We start from the raw sequence: 18,816 nt of genomic DNA, 5'->3' as shown, positions 1-18,816 counted from the left end.
GTGCCCGTTCCGAACATTCCATTTTTGGTGCTGAATGACCTTCTCACAACAAAAAAAAAAACGTATTTCTTGAGTATAATACATACCATCAATGGGATATACATACCATTGTAATCAGACGGATCAGTTCTATGAAATGATGTAAAATACATATGGTAATGTTAATATAGTAATGAACAGTATTTCCTCTCCAAATGTATATCCGGAATTTGTCAAAATTTAATTTAATTCACATAAAAAATAATTTTCATCATATTTCTCTACAAGATAGAGAAAAATATAGAGTGTATGAAATGTTCAGCTTGTTGTGGGCTAAGTTGTGGGCTATTTAACAAAATATCATTAACCTTTCATAAGTTATGATCATTTTAGTGATCAGTGTAAAAAAATGGAAAACGGGATTTAGAATGTTGACAGAATTCACATTCACTTTCTCACCAACAACATAAAAGTATGCATAAAAACTAATAATCAAGTCAGAAACAATGGTTTAGATTTATTTTGAATGAATGACATTAAAAAAAAACATACTGTACCTTACCAGTAATACAGTAAGAAGTAAGTACTGTATTCATTGAAGACCATTTCGGAAAAGAGACATAAAATACATTTGATTCAACAAATACAACTTCCTTATATAAATCAGTATAATATGAAAATTATATATAAAATGTATTATTATTCATGAAAAGCTAGGAATACAATCAACATCACTCAAAACTCAATGTGTTCTAAACATTTGAAAGTGGATTACATACTTAGAACAAGCCTGTGGAGAATAAACACATATACACACAAATTCATACCCACACACACACTTACAGAGGAGGATAGGGAAAGGTGGGGTGAGGAACCTGAAGGTTGAACACAGAAGAGCCATGACTCATTACTAAACACATCCCCTTTTGCAGAATGCCAAATCTGACAGCAATTTGTTTATCAATAAAACAAATTCGCCTACCGTTACACTCCAGGGCCATACAAGCTACTTTAGTTTTATTATGTACGTTTTTTATAACAAGCTTCTGCTGTACAGGAATATGTACTTGATGGAAAGACAACAGAGTAGTAGTTGGAGCAACTTAAGGTGAGGCTGAAATTTCAGCGGAAATGCCTGCCAGCTGTTGTGATAGACTTTGGAGGAAATCTTTCTGGCTGTAGCTACCAAACCTAGGTTCAACACCAGATTCTGCATTGCATTGAACTCAATTAATCAAAATTGAAATAACAAGAAGCTACTGGCAACGGCAATATCAATGGAGAAAAAGTGCTTTCTGGTATTCTGCGTTTTTTGGAGTACACAATATGTATTTATCATTTGGTCAACGTCCCCTGATCCCTGCCAAGACTTGGTTCCCCAGTAGCAATGGATATCAGGGAGGGAAGTGAACCCCATGTAAATGATCAATCCCAGAAACCTTGCCCCTGCACTGTTTGCATACGACGGCCTACTAAGCACAAGCTCCCATTCCTCGGTTGGTAAAACCACATATGCCTGGGACAACTATGTGAGTAAAAAAGAACATAAGTCTATTTCACACTGTGTTTTAGTGGAAGTCTGCACCATCCTACGCATGGCACATAAATCTATACCTTCTTCCTCCATCTCCTCATGGTCTTCAGCATTGTGAGCGCAAGCTCATGAGCAGTCAGCTACCTCTTCAGGCTTGCGAGAAGGTCTGTGTAGGTCTTGTCATCCTCCATCTGAAACAACAGCGAAATCATACAAATACCTTTATTAATGTAAAAAATAAAATCACAAAACTACAGATTTGTGCATGTATGCACACAAAAGAAGAGGTAGCCTAAACTATTGAAGCATCCTCAGAATATTAAGTATGAAAAGTCATTTTATTACACATGGGTTTAGCTACCCTAAATCTGATTGCCTAGCTGGCATCAAGATAAAGACAGATTACATTTTACCTAGTAACAAACTGCTGAAATGCAATAATGACATTTCTGACAGAATATGTGATTTCACATCATGTTTTCTATAACTACATATTGAGAGAAGTTGTGATTCATCTATTTCAAGTCATGCCATCTTAGAAAATGTTGAGACAAGCACGTCTGATGTTCACTACAGACTGCACTACAGGCAACAACCCGAGGAAAGGCAATAAGTTAATTACATTTCTGACAGAATATGTGATTTCACATCTTATTTTCTACAACTACATATTGAGAGGAGTAAAAATATCGCTCTACTTATTTCATGTCAGAACGTGACGCAACTTGACGCGCCCATTGATTTATTCAGCTTTGGTTTGCTATACTGTCTTGCCAATATAATGCTTACCTAACAAGCAAATTGGTACTAGAAAACAAACTTACCAACAGGTTATACTAACAGATTTTTAAATGAAAATAACTGACATCAAAAGCAAACGAGAATAATGCAAGTAGTTCAGAATTATACAGCTAGCTAAAGTTACGTGACGATGCACTAGCCCCCCGCTATGCCATAATGTTGACGCTGATGAGAAAGCATATTACTATTAAATAACATGATTTAAGGACTTCAAATTAAGATAAACCATAACTAGAACTGATAAAAACAATATTACCTCAGTTTATCCAGCTGTGTGGTTTCCAGTCGAGGTAAACTCCAACTTAAGTGCAGGTGGCATCCGGCTGTCCACGTCAAATGCACCGTCTGAACATATTTTTTCAAGACTCATCTTCAAGTATCCAAAACATTTCGCGCCATAAACCCCTTAACCAATCATATCAAATTGAAACTTATGTTGTCAGCATTAGGGGGAAGATTTTAGAAATAAAATCAGTCATTGGACAGCTGAGATATTAGACGATTGGTCATCGTTACTTTTGTAACGAAATTAGAACGGTCGGGATTGTAAGGGTTAACAACAAGTCTCAAAGTGGACCTAGGCTACAAATTTTGAGCTTCTCATTGATGAGTGTTCAATTAGTTTTTTCTTTGGAGCATTGTTGTTCTGGTTTATTAGCACAAAAACAAGCAGGAACAAATAATAGGTTTCCAGACGGAGATCGCGCACCTATCGCTTTAGTTGGGATAATGTTATCATTGCACCTCACGGCAGAAAGGCACCGCCATCATGGCCCCAGCTGTGGCGCAACTGGCTGGGGCACCTGTACCATACGCCGGCGACCCAGGTTCGATTCCCGCCCCCTGGTCCTTTCCGGATCCCACCCCTGCTCTCTCTCCCATTTGCTTCCTGTCACTATCATCAAAAGAAATAAAAAGGCCAAAATAAAAATAGAAAGGCACCGCCATTTGAAAGAAAGTGGAGGCCGGTTTTGATTTCGTGGTGCCCCGCCACAGATTAGTCAATGTATGGGAAACACTGATGAGGGATAGATGTCTTTACAAAATAAATGGCTAATAATAATGGATTGAATAGACCAGACATGATTGAATAGAGACCACATATAAGAAAATGGACAACATAACAAAATAACTGATTAATTTTGATTAATTAATTTGAGAAAAAAATAACTGATTAAAAAAAATAGCGCAGATTAATCGATTCTGTATGACCTTTGACCCCGAGCCGTTTTTGTTTTTTTTTCCTCGAGGTGCTACTCAAAAAAATTCTTCAAGGTTGGCAGGTCTGCCGCTGCCAATGGCAACAGGTTTTGTGCTTCTGATTTAACTCTTGAAATCGTAATGAAACTTCATTGAAAGTGAAGGTAATATCTTGCTATGCAATATTTGAAACTTTCAAGTTCTATTTGTGTGGGGAACTATTTGTTTCTAGGCAAAAGCCACAAAACGCTAACAATATAATTTCAGAAGACACATTGTGTGAAGTTTATTTTCTTGTGTTGGCAAGTAGCTATAGAATAAGGGGGATAATGTGTTGTCTACTGGTTATTATGAGAAAATAAGTCACTTCAGGATAAAGCACCACTTCGGCCTGTCAGGAATTTTCCGGGACTTTATTAAAGTGACCAGCAGACAATACATTACCCCTTCCCTAATAGCTACTGACTGATATGTCTGTACTGGCTATAAAATGGATTTCCTCTTGTTTTCAATGTGAGATTTTGATCACCCAAATCACCCAAAGATTATTTTTATACCTGTTTTCAGTCAACTTTACCAGGGGTGTCAATAATTCTAGAGGGCACTTGAGGGAACAGTGAATTTTATTTCACTGCTGGTGATGCCCCTTGGAAATCAGAAGTGAATGAATGGTCCCTAGGCCCATTCTCAATCTCAATAGAGTTTTATACATTATGTAGTAGTATGACTGACAAGTTAGCAATTGATGACACTTTGTGGTGTTGAGGCATCTGCTCTGTGTTGATGATCCTGTATAGCACCTGTATAGGTGACTTGTCTCATATTAGTTTGATTTATTCCTACATAGTATAGCTCTCCTCTGGCCGAATGAGTGGGAGGTGATCAGGACCCATTTCCTTGTGGACCAGCCTATTTCTATAAGCAGGATAAAGCCAGAACATGGTATCAATGACACGGTTGAATATCACACGCGACCAGGTATTAAATTCACTTTTTATTATTGTAATGAATGATAAACCATGTGAAATTACGGACAAGTTTGGTCGGGAAAGTGTAAGATAACGCTTGTTCAACGTGGGGACACCAGTGCCATTTAGCCGAGTGCAACAGTGTGTGCTGGATAATTTCTGTGCGGTATGTAATATTGCTTGAAGAAGCCGACAGAAAGGCCTTCAGTATGCAATGGAAGGATACATTCACAATGTCCGCTTTTATCAACGAGACAGAACAGCACAAATTGAGGGCAAATTATTCCGGTGTCACAGATCTTATCGGGGTGCATATTAACTGGGGATAAACAAGTAGCACGTCATCACAAGCAGGTAGTTTGCGTTATTTACTGCAGATGTGACTGATTCAATACAGAATTCAAGGTATTTCGAGGATTAATTGAAGACAGAACCAAGTGCTGCTCAGATCCATATTCCCATGTTAACCAGTGGGTAGCCTGATAAGCAGCTCATGTTAACTTGGAGAGGTGGCTAGATCCTCACTTTGGTAGGCCTATACTTATTATTTTGAATGGCTGATTTAGAGTATGTTGTTAAAAAGAGTTCAAATTAGAATAAACATGTGTACTGAAAACAAATCACTAAATCTATCAGAGTTTGAACCCATGCCACACACAACACACCTGCATGGCAGGCAGAGACACTATCAAGCGCACCATTGCAGACTTAAAGATTTATCTTGCATGTACTGTATTTTCCGGAATATAAGTAGCACCTGACTATAAGTCACATTTATTTAGAAATGTATTTCACAAAATCCAAAACGAAAAACAGAGACTATGTAACTGGACTATTGAGGCCAAAAAGATTAATGTTAATAAAGACGAAGGAGTGAAGGTAAGAGGAGGGCCTGAAGGTAATTGTAAAGCAAAAGATTAACTGAAAGAAAATGCCATGTGATACACCAAAATGTAGCTAAAATGTGGAGAATACAATGCAATCAAGCATTTTGGGCGATGTGGAGTCACAAGCTGGCAGCAGATTAAATGCTCAAGAGAGAAAAAGATGCAGTTTTAAAAGGACATGACCGAAGCAAGCCAGGCGATAGGCCTATAATCCCGACAGTAATTGTAATGCAATTTACAAAAGATTCACTGAACAAAAATGCTGATATGGTACATGAAAATTTAGCTAAAAATGTAGAGAATGCAATGCAATCAAGCATTTTGGGTGATGTGGAGTCACAAGCTGGCAGCAGATTAAATGCTGACGAGAGAGAGAAAAAGATGGTTTTAAAAGGATGTGACCGAAGCTGAGGCAAGCCAGGCGATAGGCCTATAGGCCCGACAGTAATTGTAAAGCAATTTACAAAAGATTCACTGAACAAAAATGCTGATGTGGTACATGAAAATTTAGCTAAAAATGTGGAGAATGCAATGCAATCAAGCATTTTGGGCGATGTGGAGAGACAAGCCAGCGGCAAATTATATACTCACGAGAGAAAAAAAGATTTATAAGGACATGCAGACCGAAGCTGCAGCAAGCAGGTGATATTTAGACATTTATTTCCCAAAATCCAAGACCAAGAACAGACAGACTGTGTAACTGAACACAGAGGCCAAAAATATTGAGAATTCTACGGGGAATGTTAATGAAGACGAAGGAGTGAATAGTGGCTAGAGGCAAGCCAAAGGCTGCCAACGAGGGCCCGACACTAATTGTAAAGCAATTTACAAAAGATTCACTGAACAAAAATGCTGATGTGGTATATGAAAATGTAGCTAAAAATGAGGAGAATGCAATCAAGCATTTTGGGCGATATATTGGCACAAGCTGACAGCAGAACAAATGCTTGGCTGGCCACATCCGAAAGAGCGAGAGAAAAAAAGATGTGCATTTAAAATCAGGGCCGATTGTGGACGTGAACAGACATCTACAGACACGGAGCGCATAGTAGGCCTACTTTCACTTAGTGTGCATATTCATTACGTGAAAGATAATTAGTAGCAAAACAGGATCAAATATTACATGACTGAGTTTTGTTTTCAAATGTTTTCATGCATGTCTAGATAAGGGGTGAGGGATGTTTGGGAGACAGACCATCGTGAATCCTCAAATTATGGCTGATATCCTAGCAACAAACTAGCAATGACCAAGTACCCTAGCAACAGCCTAGCAACCACTTTCACAGTTAAAACCTAGCAACCAACATAGTAACCAACATGATTAACCTAGCAACAAGCATAGCAACCACCATAACTACCCTAGCAACAGCCTAGCAACCACCTCAAGTACCCTAGCAACAGCCTAGCAACCATGTCAAATACCCTAGCAACCGCCTAGCAACCACTTCCACAGTTACAACCTAGCAACCAATGAGATTTACCTAGCAACCACTATAACAACCACCACAACAAACCTAGTAACACCTTAGCAACCACCTCAAGTACCCTAGCAACAACAACAGCATCAACCACTTCCATGATGACAACCTAGCAACCAACATGAACCACAGCTGCTATGTACTTTTCATCTTTCTAACTTTTATACTTTTTAAACTAGGAATTAAAAACTATTAATTTTCCCATAGACTTAACATTGGCTATTATGACCTTACAATACGGCCATTAAGCAATTAGAATCCTGTGCCAGGTGGCCAGGCCACCTGCAGCAACTGCCAGTCTCAGGCTTTTACCTTCTATATACCCCATAGCGGCTGTCGACGGCCGTTCTATATTCTCCTGTAACCGCAATTCTTAAAGAGACATCTGCTACAGTATAACCTTCATACATGAAATAATACAGCGTTGGTGTATACATGAACACCAGACTTTTATTTTGACACTCTTAAATGGCTAGGTCACTATTGACATTTCTCCGGTATTTTTGAGTTTAGCCTACACACGCTGTTGACTGATCAGCTGAGGACTTGTGGTGCCTCTGGAGTTATGGCTTCTAACAAGCGTCGGCATCTTTTCTCATTAGATGAGATACTATTGATGTGCATCCACCATGTTTTGATGTCAGTGACGATCATATTGATGTAAGAAAATGACAAAATAAAAATATGAAAGTGTAATATATTTAACGTTAGCATCCTCCTGTTTGTCATGGCTAACAAAGCTGCCTCTCTCTGGCATATTCGTATGGCTGTGAAAGTCAGTTTTGGTTTAGCTAGCACCAGCAAAATATAGACATAAATCAGTGATGGGTCATAGCCTAATTAACCATAAAGTTTATGATAAAACCCATGCTAGGTTTATCTTAACACATAACATTAACATTACTCCTTTCTGGCATGTTCAGTAAAGCATTACATTATCGATATCCCACTTACTGATTGTTATTGCAAACTACTACTTATGTATCTGTTGTCTCTCAATGAGTTTTTATGTTGACTAATAACCAAAGCGGGAACCACCGTAGTGTTTTCTGCTTATGAATGTCAGGGAAATGTATTTGTATAAAAGTAGGCTAATGTCTTGTCATCTCATTTGTGCAAAAAAATAGCCTGCTAATTTGCTACCTTCACTGAGGTAATGTTAGTCGAGGATAGGTTGAAGGTTAGTGAACGAGTGCAACAGGTTCATTATCATCAACTGATCAAGTTAAGAATTATATAACATGATGTGCATGTGAAACAAAACGTAAATCCATGTCAGGTTTAACAGTCCCTGTTCTTGGTGGCATGCTTAGTCAAATGAGTCCCGGTTTCATGCGCTATGCTTCTCCCCTAACGTTAGTTATATCCTCATTATTCTTGAGCTGTAAGGGCCAACAGTAGCCTAGCTAAAACCAAAATAAGTGCAAGATATGCCTGTCTATTTCAATGAAATGAGTACTCATATAGTATCTTGTTTCCCAGCTTCAGACCCATGTGAACCATATTTAACTTTTTGTTAGTGAAAGACTTGAGTGAGTGAGAGTGTAAGTGAGTAGGCCTATGGCCGTCTTGAATCTATAATAATAATAATAATAATAAATAATTCTTAATGGATCATATATCATTTGAAAGAGCCATTTATAATCTTTAAACTGAAAGAAACTTACAAAGCAACCAGCATAGCAACCACCACAACTAACCTAGCGACAGCATACCAACCACCTCAATTACCATAGGAACAGCCTATCAACCACTTCCACAATTACAACCTAGCAACCAACATGATTTCCTTAGCAACCTGCATAGCAACTGCTTTATTTTGCATAGCAACCACTATAGGTGCCATAGCAACACCCTAGCAACCATATTAATTACCCTAGCAACCACCACTATAATGTCAACCTAGCAACCATCATAGCAACCACTTTATTTTGCATAGCAACCACCATATGTTCCCAAGCAACAACCTAGCAACCATCTGATTTATCCTAGCAACAACCTAGCAACCACCATAGCAACCAACATGATTAACTTAGCAACCACCATAGCAACTACTTTATTTTGCATAGCAACCACCATAAGCACCCTAGCAACACTCTAGCAGCCATATGATTTACCATAGCAACCACCATTACAGCAATCACCATAGCAACCACTCCCTTGCACAGGTGCACTGGTTAGGACTACTCCATGGACAGTGCTTGCAGATTGTGGGTAGAAGTGAGGACGAGATGAAACAAAAACAGTTAAGAAAATAACAGGTGGACAGGGAAAATTGGGAACATGTTGGAGGGAGAGTGAAAGGAAAAACAGAGAAGTGAAGCCCCGACTTACGGTAAAAGCTGCCATTTCGAGGAAGAAAAACTCCTTCCCTTACAAATGATTAACCACTTAAAAGCAATAAGTGCCTGACATCACTATGCCTTTATAAAAAGGTGCCTCCCACTCCGAGTTACAGTTACAATGATCTTTACAGAATGTGTAATACATAGATGAAGTAGAGCCACTCAGGTCTAGTGGTATTTCCAGCTGAAAATATGGCTGTTGTAAATAATCTGTTGTGAATGAAGCCTAACTGCAGTACTGTTTATTTACCCTGTGTCTGGTTTTCTTTCTTAATGCTCTCCAGATTTGTGTCAGGAGTGCCGAGAAGGCTTCATGTTCCAACAGCAGAGAGACATGAGAGAGTACACTCAAGCTACAGTCTATGTGCGCAAAGTCATCAACAACAAAAGGGTAACAGTCCCATAACTGCTAGAGAGATTCAATACCATTGTCACAAAGACCTGTCTTTATGCAGTAGTTACAGTACAGAGAATACCATCTTGGCATTCCCCCCCCCCAGGCATTGAAGGATGATGCCCCATCCCTTAATATCAGTGGTTCAGAAGCAGAAGAAGATACGGAAGCCAAAGTTGACGGAGAGAAAGACCCAGATTTTAGCCAGGTGAGAGTTACTCACTTAATTTCTATCCATCGGTGTATTTACAGAACAACTTTCCATATTACCCACTTGCCCCTTGATGTCTCTCCACCCCTACCCCCAAACCCAAGTTGGAAAATGGTGCCAAGCGGAAAAAGATGGACAGCAGTGGTATTGGTTCTGCGGTGCATTCAGTAGCCAGGGCACCCTCTGACAAAGGCATCCGCAGGAGCACGCGCCATCACAAGCTTCGAGGAGAGAAAGCCCTCATTGTCTCTGCCAACCAAACACTCAAGGAGCTCAAAATACAGGTAAAACAAATACAATTAATGCTAATCTTTTCTACCACCTTTCCAGCAGTCTTTTCTAATATGAATGTGGATTTTGGTGGGATCCAATAACTGTTGTTACAGGTCAAATATGTATGTACCCTTGACTGATTTTGGACCCAATTTTAACGGTTTGACAGCACAGTCTGAAGTTTGTGTTTGGTACAAATGTATTTGAGGAGTGTCCAAGGCTAGTTTAATAGCATAATAAATATTTGAAGCACCAGGTGTATGGGTACAATCCCTGATGAACCAATGTTGTAACTGATCATGTGTGTGTTTTAGGCATAACATGTAATAAACCAATCATGTTATGTTATCTCACATCCCTTTAGATAGATAGATAGATACTTTATATACTAGGTGTGCTGATGAATTGCTATTGTCATAGCTAATTTGCTAGGTAGAAAATGAGAATGTTTAGCCCCTGGCAACCTTATGATCTTGTTTCACACAATAACTCTTTACACTGTAATGTTTTTTTATTTTTAATCCTTTTGCATGTTTGTGCACTGCTGTGCATCTCTATGTCTGCAACGAGTAGAGATTATGCATGTTATGCTCCCACCTATGCCACTGTATATTACCAGGTGTGATCAAAAAGCTCTGAGACTGCGCCTATAAAATGCAAATAACATGCCTAATTATTTTTGTCACCATATCCTTCAGATTCAAAGATTTATTCATCGCATACAGTTATAACTATACAGTATAACAAGTAGTGAAATGTAAGCCTGGTTAGCGTCATGACTGTAAAGTATGATCCCAGTGTAAAACGTTTTTTTAAATCACTGAAAAACCTGAAATTCCAAGTAATCACCTAAATCCCACCATTTACAATGCTCCCTGGCAGTCCCATCCTATAATCTACGGTACATACTAAATCCCTTCCACATTATGGACCACACATTATGTTCCACATTATAGTTCCACACACACACACACAGGAAGACATGTGTACACACACATACAGTCACACATACAGGATGTACAGGACTGAGCAGTGGTCATATTTTGTACCGCTATGCGTTGCATCTAGTTATTCCTATGTCTGTTATCTATAGTGCCCTCCACATTTATTGGCACCCTGGGTAAAGTTGAGTAAAAGGAGGTATAAAAAAAATAATCTTTTGGCAATTTATCTTGGTGTCACAATGGAAACACTGAGGAAAAATTTAACCTTGAAGGGAAGCAAACTTATTTAGAGGAACGAAAATACCTGATAAAGAAATACATATTTTTAACAAAAAGACCCAATGTAGCGCTACAATTATTGACACCTCTGCATTTAATCTTTTCTTTAGCCAACCTTTGCCATTAAAACAGCTCATAATCTTCTCTTATGATATACCGTAAGGTTGGAGAGAATATAAAGCAAGGGGTTTGAGACCATTCCTCTTTACTAAATCTCTCTAGATCAGTGTTTCCCAAACTTTTTTTCTGGGGACCCACTTTTTAAAAATGACAGACCATCGCGACCCAATTCACTTCAGATCTAACATGGAACCACCAATATTGTCCGATATTTTAGGCCACAGGTTTTCAAACTTGTCTATGCCGGGCCCCCCAAACCATTCTGCAGTGCCATATCTAGGTGATTGGATAGATAATAGCGCCTACTAGTTTTGGCCTACTACCACTACTATTATAGGGTGATGCAACGACTCCTCACTTTTCCCACAATTCTACAATCTCAATTACACTCATGAAACAATGTTAGGGTAAATATTTTCAAAGTTGTTAAATTCTCAAAATTTTGGGGATATTCTTGCATGCTACGCAGTAGGGGTGTAACGGTACACAGAAGTTACGGTTCAGTTCATACCTCGGTTCGGACATAACGGTTCGGTACGAGTTCGGTACAATGGAGGGAAAAGCAAAACAAAAATGCAGAAAGCATTTTTTTTTTTATTGTGCACGTCTCAGGCTGTACCACCTAGTGTCATACAGTCTTTTCCCTGAGCTATCTGCAACAGCCTGAAGTGTGTAAGATGTAGGCTAAACAGTACAATACTGTAAGTACCCAGACTCGTGTAACTTGTAAACAAAATAAGACAATCAGCTATAAAACTGAAAATAGGCCTACAGTATCTCTTATTTCTGAAAGTGCAAATTAGATAGAATAGAATAATAATTTTTAAAAATCCACTTAAGCAAGACCTTCAACATCTGTGTTTAGTTGTATATGGAAGGGTCTACAATTTGCCTCAATATTCTTCAGTGTGTGTACAGTAATAATCTAGCCTACTAACTGTGAAAATATCACACAATATTTTGCCTTCTTTTAAAAAACGAAATTGCTCCTTTCATTTCCTAAACAGACTACAACTAGAAGTCACGTGACTTTGCCCTTCGACGTTAACTCACCGTAGCATGGTTTGTTTATTAGCCTGGTTAGCGTTGAAACTTTCTGTTACTGTCCATGCACTTAACACTACCAGCTCCTCATGTGAGAAGTTACAAGTTACCCCAACATAAAGGTAATTACTAAGCGATTTACATAGCTTTCTGTCATTACGAAATCATTTAATTTAAGCCATAGGTTTTGGCCATATTTGTATGTGTATCCAAAGGCTTGTGAAGCGCAGGGGAAGTTTTTTTTTCTTGTTTCAGTGATTGGTAGCCTATCATCTGGGTGTTGGCTTTGAATATGTGTAGCATGTTATATTTACACTCACATACCCAACAACTGCTGAACAACGCCGACACACAGTTTCATCTTATCCACCACTCTCACGCTCGCCTGTAACTGTAACTGAAGTTCTCAAACTTGCGATCTTAAAGAGACCAGCGGATCCTCTAACTCTTGTGGGTCGCCACCTTAGTGCTGCTATCTCTGACTGACTGACTCAACCGACTACCTGACAAAAAAAAAAACATAGGCGCCAATCAGAGCTAAGGCGAGGCTACAGATTAGGTGTCACTAAAGAACTCCCGTAACTCTCGTACGGTAGGCTACTTAACAGTAATTGCGCATGACATTAATTAATCCGCACACAAGTTTTATGTATTTTTATACCGTGTATTCTCCGTGTAAATTCATGCACCGAACCGTGACGCCCGTACCGTTTCGGTTCAATACGAATACATGAACCGTTACACCCCTACTACGCAGTCATCACTCTTCAGCATAGCAGGCTGTTTTTCTAAAGAGAGATGTTGTGTAGGCTACGTTGTGTTGCAGACAAATGGATCCTTAAAGAAGCCCTATGCAGGTCTGGTAATTCCTTCGCTGTTTTGGGGTTTTTGCTGGATTTGGGCTCGCTTTTTTCACGACATGGCTCCCCCTGCAGCTTCGGTAGCAAGTGACTGCTACGCTAAACCCCCACTAGCTAGCGAGCTAGCCATTTAAGAAACCAAGCTAAACACATACAGGGCTCACAATAAAACGGTTGAGCAAACACATTGTTCAAGAGATTATCAAACCACATTACAAAGACGAAGTTCACCCAAGGGTAGGCTACTTACAATTTCAACAGCAACAAAGCAAAGTCGGCGTCCGTTTTGCAGTCTTCTTAGAAACTACAATCTGACTACATTTTCGAGGCGCAATTTGATAGTTCCGCTGAGTCACATCCGGATTTACCCGGACCGGGTCAAGAAAGTTGCATATTCGTTTTTTCTGCGGAGAAGCGATAGGGGGAGACGAAGCACCCACCAAACGACCCAAAAAGTGTTGTAGAACCATCAGAACGACTCTCAACCTGCATAATTAAGGTCATTTTTGCTAAAATTGTTGCATAGGGCTGTTTTCGGAAGCTTTGTCCTAGAGTGGCAGCAATCTAGACCATTGTTGATGATTTTTGTACAGCCACAGCATATTCTGTGTTATAGCTATGAACAAATACAATGGCTCGTTTAAAAGGTGAGACTTTAAGCTCTCAGTGGGTGCAAACCGTGTATTTCTACACGCCTCTGTTCCAGAGAAATCCCAAGCTAAACAGTGGCTAGTTTTCATCAAAATAGCTGTTTTTTTTTCTAATCTGGAGATATAACGTCTTTCATGAAATATGAAGTGTTGCTTGTAAAGGTTCCGGGAAGTGACCTAGCGAGCCCTGGCGAGACTGCCACCTAGTGATAGACCCACGAAAATGGCCTGGTTTTGAGCTGACGTGCATGCGTCACTGATTCGACTCAAAGCGGCAACCGAGTTATGATAAAATGTCCAGATTGTGCATTTTCATGAGTTTTCGATCGTCATATATTTCATTTCCATTCATCACAGAGTTCCCAAAATCACATATAAGGTGTCTTAGAGTGCCTAGTTTCGTAATTTTAAAAAAAAGTAATAATTACGTTAGTAATATTACGTTTTTGGCACTCAACACATGGGAAGGAAAAACGTATTATTACGTTTTTGGCACTCAATGAGTTAACACCGTGGACGTCAATTCCGAGGTAAACAGCAAATCACTCATCGTTATTGTTTGTGCAAATATAGGCTGATTCATGTCCCCTGAGTTTTGCATTATTATTATTATGCATATTTTGCGAGTGAGATGTCCACACTCTGGCGTCCCCTCTGCGACGCCAGAATCGCAATTGAGTGTGCATTTAATGTAACATGCCCAGTGTTGTGCCAGTTCACAGCTTTTCTGAACTAGTTCAAGTTCAGTTCATACATGCTCAAAGTGAACAGTTCACGTTCAAAGTTCACAATTTTAATTCAGAACTAGTTCAAAGTTCAGTTCATTTTACTTTTTTCGTGAGATATTTAAATAAATACTTTTTTTCACACTACGAGCTAGAAATCACTATACGTTCTTTGAAGCTGCTCATTAGACATTTGCTCATGACACTGCAGTTGTGGGTTTCTTACCAGGTGATGAAACTTGCAGCAGTACAGACAAGCTAGACCAGTTCTATACTTAGTGCAATGAAATCCAGCCCTCGGCGCTCTCGTCGTTGCCTGCTACGCGGCGTTGTTATGCCTAACCCGCTCTGCTGCAATTCATCACGGGTAACGTTGTTCGGAAGCCAGTATGCTATTCAACTATTCTCAGCCTGACACTACGTTGCCCGCAATGCATTGCGCACACAATGTCAAAACCATTTCTGTCTGGTAATACATGATTTAAGCGGCACCAGCGAGAATACAGGAGGGAGGAACTTTCTCTCGTTGCGTTTCAAAAGAGAAAACAGATGTCACTCAGTTAACAAATTCCAACGTTCATTTACAGTGATGTCTGCCGTTCATGACACACAGGGGCGCCTGCAGGAATTAATGCTATGCTACGCACACCCATCCCCCCCGGCAAAAAAAAATTCACGCGTGAACAATATTTGTCCGTTTCCCGGTTTACATAGCATAGCAACATTCACATGCAATAATACAACAACAACGTCTTCAATGACCTATTCATTTGGACAACTTGATACAGCCCTATACAGGCTAATGTTACCTTTAGTTTTGTTCTAGCTTACCGTGACGTCTGGCTTTAAACAGCTATCTAATGCAGTCTAACGTTCTGACACGCAATTGCCTACCTTGTTCTTGCCCATCTGGAATAACTCCTAGCTTTGCTGCATCCATTCTTTCTGTTTTCGTTGTTTAAACTTGTGATGTCCATGATGAGTATTGAGTTAGTAAATTAGCTCAACATTGTATGCTGATAATATAGATAGCCGAGTAAAAGAACACAAGTAGCCTAGTTGCGTGCCTGCGTGCGTATTCTCTCTCTCCTGCTCAAACAAAATGTGTGCGCGTTAATTTTGATAACGTTGTTCACTAACTTCAATAGAAAATTGTAAATTGTAGCCTGATGGCATGCAGCTAATGGGATACTGTCCATAGTTGGGAAGGTATGGTGGGCCAAACACACACACACACACAGGAAATTTTCTCTTGTTGAGTAGCCTGATGGTACGCACAGTGCGTACGGACGTACACCTGCAGGCGCGCCTGATGACACATAATGTGAACTAATTCACGTTCAAGTGATTTTTTTAATTAAAAAAATGTGTTGCGTTCAGTTCAACGTTCACAAAAAAATGAGCGTGTTCAATGAACGCGTTCTTTTGAACTCGTTCACGCACAACACTGAACATGCCACATGATTTCCAAAAGTCTTTAAACAGGCTCATTTCTGACTTCACTAGACTATTATTGCATTTGTTTATGTTGTAAGACGTGAAGAAATGAAGGACATCGGCAATAGCCAGGCTACTATATAGAAATTAGGGCTGTCAATCGAGTAAAAAAAATAATCTAATTAGTTACATACTCTGTGATTAATTAATCTAAATTAATCGCATATATAATTTTTGCTGTGAAAGTATTTGAAATATTTAAATTCAAATGAATCATTGAATAATCAGCATTAGTGACATTAAAGTTCAAAAACTCTTTTATTATTATTTTCACTGTTCAAATAATTGGCATAATAATCTATGATATGACCTAATATGCTAATATGTCAACACTTATTTCTTTGCACTGATGTGCGACTATAGAGTTGATGAACTCCGGTGATATGCAAATTCCTTGTTGCAGACATTGAGGACTTTATTTTCAACACTTTATTTTTTATCAACACCATCAGGCCATTTTTTAAAAGTAAATGTTCCAATCAATGATCCAGGCAGCATGTTTTCTTCTCCTTCATTTTACAGTCTAATTTTTACTGACTAGAACGGCTTGGGGTCAAAGGTCATACGGAATCGATTAATCTGCACTCATTTTTTTAATCAGTTATTTTTTCTCAAATTAATTAATCAAAATGAATCAGTTATTTTGACAGCCCTAATAGAAATACTTTGAAATTCCCTTTGAGTCGGATCTGCTCCACCTTTCCACCAAGTTTTGCAGAAATTGTGCCCATGTTTTTTTGCAATATTGTTGACAGAAACTATTTGTGTGGTGCAACCTGTTAAATATTAGTAGTTCATAAACTCCAACGTGGCAATTTAGGTTGAAACTAAACTATGGCACTTACGTTCAGCTTATGTACAAATGTAATGAATTGTAACGTAGCCTAACTTGTTCAATGGGCTGAGGTGCAGTGGCTGCAGGACTAAAGCGAGCGAGAGATGCAAGAGTGGAGAACAGCTCATGCGCTTGCTAGAGATTTTTTTTTTTTTTGAAGGGCCAGTACAAATGACCTCCGCGGGCCACCAATTGAAGACCCCTGCTCTAGATCATCCAGATTTGTGCATCTTTGACTCACACCACTGTTTTTCTATGGAGTTTAGATCAGGGAACTGGGATGGCAATGGAAGAAACTTGATTTTGTGTTAAGTAAACCGTTTATTTTTAAATCTGGACATGTGTTTTGGTTCATTGACCTGCTGAATGATCCAAACATGACATGTTTTTGATGTCTTGGCAGAGATTGATTTTCTTCAAATACAATTCTTTTTTCTTTGAGTTCATGATTCCAGACACCCTAATGAGGTTCTGAGGTACTACTGGGTGAATATTAGCCCATACTAATTAATGGTAGCCTACAATAGTTAATTGATTCGCGTAACATATTAGTTGGCTCAAAGAGTAGGGAATCAGGATGGAGAGTCACGTGTGTGTTGCTTTTGCGGGATCGAATCCAGTTTAATGCTAGCTTTCAAAACATATATTTTTTTACATGTCTTTTGTCCAGTGGCTGTAATGTAGCCCGGCTCATGGCGTATGAAAAGCGACTTCAAACCGCCTAAAACAACTTGTTTGTGAATGTCTGACAACTGCAGCGCATGCACGCGCAAGGAAACCAGTAGGTGGAGAAACCAGAAGGCACACAACACCGGAACGATTTTAAGGCTATTTCGCATAGGCTACTTAGGGTACGTTCAGACTAAGTATAAGTATATATACTTTTTTGATCCCGTGAGGGAAATTTGGTCTCTGCATTTAACCCAATCAGTGAATTAGTGAAACACAAACAGCACACAGTGAACACACAGTGAGGTGAAGCACACACTAATCCCGGCGCAGTGAGCTGCTTTTAGTGTCTAAGCATAGGGAATTGTTTGACATGACTTCACAACTTTACCATAACATACCAAAAGCAATAGCCAGCGCAAGTTTTCTCTCCCGCGACATTTTGTACCCACACGTAACGTTAGTCACTTTGTCTATCGGAAAAAGACGCTTCCGGCTGCTTTTTGGAACAATTCGATGGCAGCTTTTTTTCCAAACTGAAAAAGCGGTCTGCACAACTTCTTGTGCCAGAAAAAGACGCTAAGTCTGAACGTACCCTCAATGGTGCTATTTCACACGCATTATAGCGACCCCCACTCACCGGGGTTAGGTGGAAGGTGTTAATAGACGATTGGCATAGCCTATAGTGGATTTTGAGGGCTGTCAAAATTGCTCAAAAATGACGAATATCCCCTCTAAAATAAACACATGTATTTGAATATATTGGAATATCTAGGCTATATTATTTGCGGATTATGTCAGTGACGCGCATCATGTCACCTGTTTTTAACTTTTTGTATGGTTATTGCTTGACAGGGGGGATCCCAAGCAGCTTTCAGCCATAAGGCATTTCCTAATTCACCTGACACTGATATTCAAAATGTTGAAACTATTTCGGCATAGCCTATAAGCAGTTTAATTAAATGTAATGTTAGTTGTAAACAAGCGGGCTACTTGGTGAGGCTTGGTCTCACAGATGCTTCGTGCCTTAAATGGCAATACAAATCTTCACGATAGGCCTATTAACTGACCGCCCGATTCACGTTGGCTGGGGCGGCATCAGACATTTGTTCCCAAGGGTTTA

The 18,816-nt window shown here is 39.3% G+C and overlaps 1 protein-coding gene across 1 annotated transcript in view; it reads left to right on the top strand.

The window, feature by feature from the left end:
* Positions 1–18,816, top strand: part of usp48 (ubiquitin specific peptidase 48) — a gene marked incomplete in the record, with an annotated part of 222,083 nt that overhangs the window by 180,657 nt on the left and 22,610 nt on the right. The window contains 4 exon segments of the mRNA XM_048254240.1: positions 4,362–4,492; positions 9,477–9,583; positions 9,693–9,794; positions 9,902–10,081. Of these exon segments, the coding sequence (XP_048110197.1) occupies positions 4,362–4,492; positions 9,477–9,583; positions 9,693–9,794; positions 9,902–10,081 (520 nt within the window).

Source organism: Alosa alosa, chromosome 10 (assembly GCF_017589495.1).
Source record: "Alosa alosa isolate M-15738 ecotype Scorff River chromosome 10, AALO_Geno_1.1, whole genome shotgun sequence".
Lineage (NCBI taxonomy): Eukaryota > Metazoa > Chordata > Actinopteri > Clupeiformes > Clupeidae > Alosa > Alosa alosa.
The sequence above is the reverse complement of the archived record's forward strand: the minus strand, read 5'-3'. Positions and strand labels throughout refer to the sequence as shown.